General features: G+C 50.1%; 1 protein-coding gene across 2 annotated transcripts; it reads right to left on the bottom strand.

The window, feature by feature from the left end:
* Positions 1 to 2526: 2526 nt before the first annotated feature.
* On the bottom strand, positions 2527 to 9825 carry SLITRK5 (SLIT and NTRK like family member 5). 2 transcript variants are annotated; one of them, XM_047756306.1, is made up of 2 exons: positions 9015 to 9825; positions 2527 to 5919 (listed from the first exon to the last, which is right to left on the bottom strand). In XM_047756306.1, the coding sequence occupies exon 2, from the start codon at positions 5909 to 5911 to the stop codon at positions 3023 to 3025; it is 2889 nt and encodes a 962-aa protein (XP_047612262.1). In that variant the 5' UTR covers positions 5912 to 5919; positions 9015 to 9825; the 3' UTR covers positions 2527 to 3022. The 2 variants fall into 2 exon arrangements, with proteins under 2 accessions (XP_047612262.1, XP_047612263.1); XM_047756307.1 differs by lacking the exon at positions 9015 to 9825 and adding an exon at positions 8447 to 8643.
* Between the last annotated feature and the right edge of the window lie 688 nt (positions 9826 to 10513).

The following is a 10513-nucleotide window of genomic DNA, read 5'->3' as shown; positions in this document are numbered from 1 at the left end:
TTGAGATTAAAAAATGCTGGCCACTTCATAATGAATAGAGGTAAAATAAAATCACCTACAGTGAGTGTGTATGTGACAAGTTTATGTGACACAGTGTGGATTTGAAAATAAGAATATTACTTTGTAAATTCTCAAAACACACATCAACAAACTTTCTTTGGAACCTACTTATATTGTCCAGAACTACATTTTTGACTTCATGTAATTTGCAGCTCTTACTTTTTATGAATCAATTAAGAAATAAAACAGTTACATGGAGGATTCCACTTTGCATTAATATTTTCTAATTTATACAATGCTGTCACATTTACATATAATATTGAGAAAGTGATTTTGGCATTTTTAAAAAGAAAAATAACTCCACCATGAAGAAAAAGTTAATAGCAAACCCAATTCTGAAGTCAAATGCTATTATTTATATTTATCTTCGAATCCTGGATCTAATATGGAGGAGGTAGATGGAGAGTAAGATACATTTCTTTTCATGATAATATCATGACATTAAATTTATTCCTTTCCCCTTTGAAAAAAAAATCGGAAGGGAAAATCTTGCACAGATGGGGATAGTTTAGTTTACTTGGCCAATGTAGCATTACTATTTATTTTTTTAATTCCTTACGGAAACTGTTACCACCTGTTCAATCTGAATTCAAATGGTTACTGTCAATTTACTCATGGGTGAATGCTGCCTCTTTGTGGCAGAATGCCACGAAAGTGTTCTTCAAATATGAAGTTCATGAACAGCCCTTGATATTGTGCACATTCCAGGTGAGATTATGGGGAGATCCACCAACACCAATGAAACACATGGCTCTTTTTAAGTTTCAGATTAATTCAAACGTTTCCTGCCTTTAAATATACTCCAATTCACTGGCAAACCTACTCAGAGACGAACAGGCTACACCTAGCCACATCTTGAACATTCAGGATAGAAATCAACTTGAGATAAAGTACCTATCATAATTGTTGAAGATATGGAGTTCCCGTCGTGGCGCAGTGGTGAACGAATCCAACTAGGAACTATGAGGTTGCGGGTTCGGTCCCTGCCCTTGCTCAGTGGGTTAACAATCCGGCATTGCCATGAGCTGTGGTGTAGGTTGCAGACGCGGCTCGGATCCCGCGTTGCTGTGGCTCTGGCGTAGGCTGGTGGCTACAGCTCCGATTAGACCCCTAGCCTGGGAACCTCCATATGCCGCGGGAGCGGCCCAAGAAATAGCAACAACAACAAAAAAGACAAAAAAAAATTGTTGAAGATAGTTTGGCACATGTTAAACTATGAGAAATTGTAGACTGAATAAATAATACTGGCATGACAGAATTGAATATGCAATATATTACTTACCATGCTCCACATGTTAGACGAATACTTCAGTAAGGAAAAGAAGTATACAATTGAAATTTCATTAATACCACACATTAAATGACACCTTTAGATAAACATATTTTCCCGAACCAACAATGGTGTAATTATATATATATATATATATATATATATATATTTCTAAAATTTTATAATCAGGGGAACATTTTTTTCTCTTAGGAATAAAAGTTAGCTACTTGTCTTAAATTGTTAATAATGGCGATTCAGACAATCACACATAACTATTTCTTTTGCACCTTAAGTAATCATTACTTCAGTCCCTCATATTTGACATAGTTATCAAGTGTTTATTCAGAAACTATTTAAAAAATTACATGTGCTGGGATACATATGAGACTGTAACAACAGTAGCCCCATCTTACAGAGATCCTGTTCGTAGTTATCATCATTGCTTGCTGCCCAAGGGGATAAAGACATTATATAGAGATTTGTACAGTCCATCATTTGGTCTTCTGAGGTGCCAGTACACGTGGATCTGTACAAATGCAACTGGGTTTGGTTAAACAATCAAAAATCGGCTACAATAGTAGTCAAATCAACACATCATTTTGGTTGACTAATAAAAATACTTTTAAGCCTTCTCTAATAAAACCAGAAACTTGCACATGATTCTCACTCAAATGGCCCAATTAATTGCCCTAAATATTTTTCTTTTATACATTGGGATACAATCAGGTTTGCTTTTTTTTCCCCCCCAAAACCACATAGCTCCAATTGGGTGGGTTGCATTGACTTTTAAGATTTTGCCATTAAGTTCTCTGTATTTGTAATGTTGTTAAATGCCTTCCTGATAACATTTGAGTTTTGGAAATGCAGCTTCTGATATAGTGTGACACCTCTGTGAAAATCATAGGCTAAATAGTGAAGGAAAGAGAAATGCTAAATGTGCATATAAAAATAGGTGCTACAATAAAATATTTGTATATTTCATCAATAAGTTATTTTGACTAATCAATTATGGATCATATAGCTCTGTAATTTTAATGATTTGTCCACATCTATGGTGATCTTTTTCAAGATCACAACACTTTTGTTTTTTAAATTCAAATGTCCAGAATGCATACAAACACATCCTTTAAAAAGAAAGGAAAGGAATGAGAGAGGAGGGAGGCTGAGATAGAGAGGAAGCAGAGGAGGGAGAGGGAGAGGATGATGGGGCGGGGGAGAAGGAGAGAGAGAGAGAAAAAACAAACTTGGGGTGTGCTAATCTCTCCACAAAAGCCATTTAGACCCACCCGTGGCTCAAAGGGGGAGAAAGGGATGAGAAGGGAGCAAAAGAGGAAGAGTAGAATCTATGCGCTGCCACCTTTCACCACTCTTAGCACTTCCAACCACTACAAAAATGACTGCGACCTTTAACAAGTCACCTGCACAGCAAATTGCCTTCCATAAAGCCCTTCTCGCCTCCCCCACACGCAAGAAGAGAAAGTGGTGTGCCCAGTTTACACAAATGTTTCCCCACGTGTAATATGAAAAGGAAATTGCACACCCTTTCAGTATCTTCCGCCTAAGCTGAGAATCTCGTGCCAAGGCACTTCACCCTTAACGTTGAAACAACACAATTAATCAAATGTGTTCACGGTGTGTGTCTGCTTGCTTGTTTGTTTTAAATGCAAAAGCTCCCAGGGAGTTTCTTTGCCTTTAGAACTGGCTAAATGTGGTCTGTTTTTCCAGCACTTCGAGGTAGTCCGGCTCAACGTTTAGTTTTGCTTTTAACTCCAGATATTCGTTCCGGTTGGGTTCTACAAAGACAGCACTGGGGGGGCTGTAGAGCACCGGTTCCCGCAGCCTGCTGTCCCCTGCCCCCGGGTGCAAATACTGATGGGGGCGTCTCAGGTCATAGTTAGGGGAGAAAGTGTAAGCAGCGGGGCTGCACGGGAATTTGGGGTATTCCGGGAGGCTATTGCCGGCGGGGGTGGTGGAGCAGTGTTTATCTGGTTCTAAAATGCCCCTGTAAAAGCGGTCGGTGTCCTGCACCGGCGGCAGTAGATCCTCCCGGGGCTCGATGGTGCTGACGCTATAGGCGGGGCTCCGCAAGTGGTGGCTTTCCCGCCTCTCCTCCTCCCCCGGCTGCAGCTGCAGCTGCGGTGGGGGCTGCTGCTGGGGCTGCTGCTGCGGCTGCGGCGGCGGCGGCGGCGGCGGCTGCTGCTGCAGGTGGTGGTTGCTGCTGTAGGTGACCTTGAGCTCGTGCAGGTCTTTGTAATCCTCCACAGAGTTGCCCTCTCTGGAGCGGTAGATGGGGTTTTTGCACATGTGGCCCAGTGGATGGGGGATGTACTCGTACACGTGGCCGGCGGGCGTCTTCACCTTGGGCAGCGCAGGCCCGCGGTGGTGCACGTGCGCGTGCGGGTGGCCTCCCGCGCCGCCGCCGCCGCCGCCATACACGCTGTACTGCATGTTGAAGGAACTCACGTCGGAATTGTTGGTGCTGGTGTGGTCGCTCTGGTTCTTCTTCCTGCGCTTCATGACTAGCACAAAGAGCCCGGCAGCCACGAAAACCGACATAATGAACACCAGCAGCAGGCTGAGGATCAACACGGACAAGGGCACCGATGACGCGCCTCCACCCGCTCCCAAGCCCGCTGGTGCCCCTGTGCTGTTCAACCGCACGGCGGGGGTCACCGCGCTGGTCCTCACCGGGACCTGGATGGAGGAGGGCGTCGGTGTGGAAACCACCACGTCGGAGTAATCTGGGCAGAGCAGCTCTGACTTAATGGAGCGCATATCCGTCTCAGCAAACTTCTTGGGCGCCTTGCAGATGACCTCGTCCACCAAGACACCCACTTTGAGCTGCTCCACCCACAGCTTCATGCCCACGACGTCGCAGGTACAATCCCAGGGGTTGTCGTGCAGGTCGATTTGGATGAGTGACTTCAGCTGGTCCAGAACTCCACTCACCGGCAGGGAGGTGAAGTGGTTACTCCTCAGGTTCAGCCTGAGGAGGGTCAGGCCTGAGAAGACGCCTGAGGGCATGGTCTGCAGAAGGTTGTTATTCAGGAATAGCAGCTGGAGGTTTGGGACAGGATCGAAAGTCCCAGACTGAATTTCGCGTATGAGATTGTACTGAAGGAAGAGGTACTGCAGGCTCTGCAGGCCATAGAACAACTCCGGGCTCAGCCTTTCGATCCTGTTGCCATTTAGGTAGAGGCGCCTCAGGTTGGTGAGGTCCCCGAAGGCGCGGTCCTGGATCATGGAGATGCGATTGTTGCCCAGGTGTAGGAGGTCCAGCCCAGTGGCCTCCAGGAAGTCGCTCCTGCGCACCAGGGCAATGTAGTTCTCTGTCAGATACATTTTCTTGGGGTTGTAGGGCTTGGGCTGCAACTCTGCGATGCTCTCAATCTTGCGCTCCTGGCAGTTGACGTTGAGGCCCAGATCGGAGATTTGCAGGTTGCAAGTGCACGCGGTGGGACACTCCAAAGGCACAGGAGATTTGGTCTGGTAGGCGATGCTGGGGCCATAGTTGCTGTAGCCCAGGTCCTTGGAGGGCTGCCGAGAGGTGGGGCGCACCCTGGGCTTGTTGGGTTGGCGGGTCCCCTTGGGGGGCTTCAAGGGGGGTTTGTAAACAGCAGAGGAAGAAGTGGCCACGGAATTCACGGAGGCTGGGGTGGTATGTAAATACCCCGTGGTGCTCAAAGGCGTCTGTGGCCTCATCTCATAGTCTGAAATAAGTTTCCTTGGGCAAAGTTCCTGCTTGGACACTTCGTCCAAGTCCCGGCCATGTAAGCGAAAGGGGGTCTCACAAACCACATCCCCCACCAGGGCTGAGTAGGAGATGCTATCTAACCAATCCTTCAGAGAGATCAGCTCACAGGAGCAATTCCAGGGGTTTTCCTCCAGCTGTAACTCCACAACTTTATCCATATGCTGCAGCAGCCCTATATAGGGCAGAAGTTTCAGCCGGTTCCCCCTCAGGTCCAAGTGCGTTAAGGGCACAAAACGGAAAAGGTTGTTGGGTAAACTGGACAAGAGATTGTCATTGAGGATAAGCACCTGCAACAAATGCAGTTTCCCAAAAGCATTGGGTTCAATGACACTGATGTAATTGTAATCGACCTGTAGGTATTCCAGACTCTCCAAGCCAAGGAAGGTATCATCACGCAGAAGTTCCAGTTTATTATTGTTTAGATGCAATCTCCTTAAACCCCGAAGGCCATGGAAAGCCCCGGTCTCAATGTCCTGGATAACATTGCTACCCAGATGCAAAATTGAAGCCCCAGTGTAATTGACAAACTCATTGGGATAGAGACGGTTTAAAAGGTTTCCAGACAACAAGAGGTGGTAGATTGGGAAACGGGGAGGGCTAATTTCAGAAAGGCTGATGATCCCCCGGTTTTCACAGCTCACAGTTAGAATGCCATCCTTTTCCTCACAAGGACATGCATTGTCACAGATTTCCCCATAATAATCGATGGTTTCTGCACACGAAAGGACGAGAGATGTTAGAGCAAACGCTAGAGTCTGCAGCATCCAGCTCTGCATTTTTCTGTGAAGGTCCTGTTCCAAAGTTACTGGGGGGCAGCAAGTGTGCATTTTATCTCCTGCAAGGGAGAGAGAGAGGAAAAAAGGAAATAACAGAATATGACAAAAATTTAAAGGATCAATCAGAAAGTCTCTCTCTTTCCTAATATTTCTCTGAAATCCAGAAGGAGAGTATATGAATGAAACCCCTCTCCAGTGGTACATCAGCATTCTCCAGACTTTATTAAAACCTGATATTCATTTTGATTTAAAGGTTGATTTCACTTCCTAATGATAACAGGAACACGCTGCTCTTTACAAGATAAGGGCAGGTTAGATAAAGTCCCATTTTAGTGTTCTTCCCTGCTCCCCCCTCCCCTTTCAAAACCAATCCATAAATATACATAAAATGGCTGTCAGTTCAGTTTCATGGTTCTAATTTAAGAGAAAAGAAGCACCATTTTAACAAGGTTCTCCACCTCACCTACACCCAGTCCCTCTGCCTTTCTTTCAGAACATCTTCAGTTAACAGTTCCAGTGAAGGTCTCCCATTCTCACAGAAAAGCCAGGAACCACAATACTTGGGCTATTTTAAAACCGTCGCTGGAAATGCCAGGGTGGGAACCGAAAGATTACTTTTCAGAGGCAAAAAGGATGGAAGATAATGCATCAAAAGGACCCGGAAGAAGCTCTTAATCATCAGTTGTCTTCAGGAGCTTTGAGTATGGAGAAAAAGGAGAGAGCGTTCGCTTTGATGGTGGACTTCACTACCACGCTATTAAGCACATCAGCGTCCTAATTGCATGCACGGTGCCACTTAGCAGCGCTTCTCTGAGAGCGCCCTGCGTCCACTTCTCATTGATCATGTCAGCGACGCTACCAAACCGCTTCTTTAAGCCACTGAAATAGTTCTGCACGACGGATTACAAAGAACTCTGCGAGGGCATCCGCAATCCCGGAACACCTCCGATAGACACCTGGAGTTTAAAGAAGACGTTCCTACCGCTTACCGGGAATCAGCTAAAAGTAAACCAAGGACCAGCGCCAAAGCCTCCCTTATCTCGGGCTCCGCGTCTGTTTGCCACGGTATGCAAAACTAACCTTACTGAATTAGCAAAATTTGGACTGAACTACCACCTCGCCAGCCTCCCCGTCTTTGGAGTTGCTTATTATATTTAATTATCAGTGCTTTACTCTCCCTCCCAGCCCCCCCCCCTCCTTTTTCCCGGAGAAAGGGCACTTGGGTTGATTAAGAGGCAAGATAGAAGGGTGGCAGGGAGGGAGAACAGCGAGTGACACAGGTCAGTGCTTTAATATCCGAATTTCATCTCCTCAAGAAATCGATCTAGACCCCTCCCCCTTTTTTTCTGGCTTTCTTTGTGTCCCCTTAAAGGCTTCCTTCGACTTCCTACTTCGAGTCGACAGCAGCACTTATAAAGGAAAGGACATAAATGGAGCGAGTGTGTGAGAGTGTGTGAGTTCGTGTTGCGTTGGTTGGGGGAAGGGGGGAGGGAACATTTGGTAGAAATGCTGGGCTCGGGAAACCAATGCCTTTTCTCTGGTCAACCCTACATCTGTCTCACCACCACCGAAGTCTAATGTCGAATAGCAACCCAAAACTAAAGCCACGATGTTTCTGAGTCAAGGGTTCAAGCCTGGAGATCTCGATATTGATCCCCAAGCCGACTCCAGCCTGCGTTTTAAGAGCCCCTGCATTCTCACGCACGCACATGTGCAAGTGTGCCTGAGAATCATTCACGTGTGGCCACCCAGACGTGTCGACACGAATGGGAACCCCAGTGTATAAACCTCACAAGTATCCCCGACCTCTCAACGCAGCTACAAACACCTCCCGGCTTAAAAGCGGCCAAAGCATCCTATACGAAAGCAAAACGTTTACCTTGAAATTTTCGTTCTCCGCTGGATCAAATCGGCACATCCAGTCAGCTGGGGTTGGATCCCCTCCCCCTCCCTTCTGGTACTTCCCCGCCCCCATTCACCTCCCACCCCTCTGACAGCCCTTCACAAAAAGTGTCCAGTCAATATTAAACTCCAGCGTTTACAACTCTAATTCAGTTCTCGCTAGGCAGGGTCGAAGAGCTTCCTCTCACACCCCACTCCCTTTCCCCTCCTCCTCGCCATCAAAGCAGCCCGAAAATTTGAGAAAATAAAGTTGAATGAGCCAAGGAAGGCTGACATTCTGACAGGGAAACGCATCTCCGATGTAAATTCGCGGGTACGCTGCACATTCTCAGATTGGGGGGGGGGGGGGGGCGAAGGAACTGTATTTGTTTTCCCCCAAGGTATTTAAACCCTGGATCGTCGACCTGAACATCCCTACATTAAGCAGTGGTAGAGCTAGGCGGGCTGGAGCCAGGCACCCAGGCCGGACCCGCGGCTCCCGGCACAGCTGCTTGCACCGCGGCCCAGGCAGAAGCACCCGGAGTTCCAGGACGCGAGGCTCCCCCTCCCCCACCCCGCCCCAAAGCGAAGGAAGGGAAAGGGGAGGAAGAAGGGGCGGGAGGAGAGGGTAAGAAAGCCACTCGGCCGCCACACACACAGACACACACACTGGAGCCTCTTTTGCAAAGTAAACGGCCGACTTACCCAGTCTCACATCTCCAGGGCCCACTCATCTCAGCCACCCTTAGAAAAAATACCTCTTTGGGGTGTGCACTGGGGCTCGGGAGCCCAGGCAGGGCGAGCCCTGCGATGCGACCGGCTGGAGGAAAGAGGCGCCCGGACGCCGCCAGCCCCGGGCCGCCGCGGCGGTGGCGACCGCGGGTTCCGGGGCTCCCCAACCGGTTCTCCCCGGCGCACTCCGCGGTAGTCTGAGCGGGCAGCGGGGTGGGGGGGGCGGGGGGGCGATCGCGAGCGGCGGGCTGGGAAGGGAGGGGGGAGGGGGCGGCGGAGGACCGGTGGTAGAGGCGCTTAGCTGGAGGGGCCGGGAGCGGGAGCCGGGCGGGGCGGGGAGGGAGCTGTTGGAGGGGGAGGAGGCGCAGAACCCGAGGAGGGGTACGCGGAGCAAGCTGCCTGGCCCCGCCGGCCCCGCCAACGTGACGGTCAGCCCTGCCGAGCACCAGCACACACTCACGCTCGCCCGCACGCTCGCTCCCACCCGCGCGATCGCCGGGTCCCCGGCACCCTTCGCCGCACCCCCTAGGCGCGTACTTACAGTTGCCATCTGCAGAGGGGCCAACTTTCTCCAAGCCGGCAGCGGCCGCCGCCCCCTCCAGCCGCCTCTGGCTCCTCGCACCCTCCGGCCTGGGTTCGCGCCGGCCGGCCCTCCCCTCCCCCCTCGGCTCTCCTCACTGTCTTCACCACATTCCCCCCTGGTCAGTGGCGCACGCCCGAGGACGAGCCCGAGGGAGAGGGGCGCAGGGGTGTGCATACATCGCCCGCCTTCTTCTTGCAGCGCACACTGTACATGGTAGTGAGGGGGCGAGCGAAGGTGGCACCGTCCCCTCGGCTGCTCCGGCGGCGGCTGAGGTTCCTGCGCTGTCCTCCGCCCCCTGCGCAGCGGCGACCACCGCGCTGGGATCTTGTCGCCGCTGTCCCCGCGCCGAGCCCGCCGCCGCCGCGGCGGCCCCTAATTAGTATTTGTAAGATTCCCACATCCTCTTGGCTGTATCATCGCTCCCGGTGTTTGCAGGGGCTTTTCCTCTATTTCCTTCCCCACATGCGGCGCACGATCGTCATTATTTGGGATTTTCTATCTCCGATATCCTTGAGGGGCCCGGGGTGCAGGAACAGCGTTGTTTTAAGCCTGTGACGTGTCCCGACAGCCCCAGCCCCGCGGGTCTAAAACACTCAGAGAAAGTCGCGTCTTCCTTCGGGGGCGGTGAGGAGGTGACATCGTAGTAAGCATCGCTGGGGTCTCTAAGACATCCGCTTCAGCACGGGCGCAGGACCCCGTCCGGTGCACTTGTTTATTGTCGCGCCACTGGTGCGAGCCAAGCTGCAGCAGACATGATGGGCCCGGGGCGAAGCCGGCGCTCCGTGGCCGATAGATGGCAGCCGAGGGCGAAGGCGTCCCTGGGCTCCCCCCGGCGGAACCGGAGCCCGCCCCCCCTTGGATGTCACATTTGTGGGAGACAGAGGAGTCTTGGACCATGTGCGTAACACGAGCGTGGGACTGTGCGATCTTTGGATTGAAAAAGAAAGGAGTGGAAATAACCCCGACAGTGTCAGGCTTGTTAGTGGTCGGGGACAGATGAATCCAGCCCTGTGCTGATCGCCTGCCTTCCACCTCCCAATTAGACTATCACAGCCGGTGCTGCTGTCTCTTGTACTTACTGTAAAGGACCCTGGAAGAGGGAGTGGTTCATCCTAGCTGCAAACAAGGGCGGTTTTTTGTTGTTGTTTGCTTTTTTTTTTCTTTTAAGAATTACGTTTTATAAGTATGTCTGGGCGGTACAAGGGAATGTGAACGACTTTTCAGAGAGATTGTGAATATATTTGATGTGTTCTAAAAAGCTGGAAATCCCTAAGTAAATGCAGTATCGATAGAAAGCAAGTTTCTTGAAGAGTCACCTGCTAAACTCTGCTAGCGTCATCTCTACAGTAAGTATTCTTGGCTCTTTCCACGAAGCCAGAAACTTCCCTCCCCAAATATGCCTTACATTCATAGGTGTTTGTATTATTAAAGCTGTAGTCCATCCCAGATATAGAAAA

Source organism: Phacochoerus africanus, chromosome 13 (assembly GCF_016906955.1).
Source record: "Phacochoerus africanus isolate WHEZ1 chromosome 13, ROS_Pafr_v1, whole genome shotgun sequence".
NCBI classification, from domain to species: domain Eukaryota; kingdom Metazoa; phylum Chordata; class Mammalia; order Artiodactyla; family Suidae; genus Phacochoerus; species Phacochoerus africanus.
The sequence above is the reverse complement of the archived record's forward strand: the minus strand, read 5'-3'. Positions and strand labels throughout refer to the sequence as shown.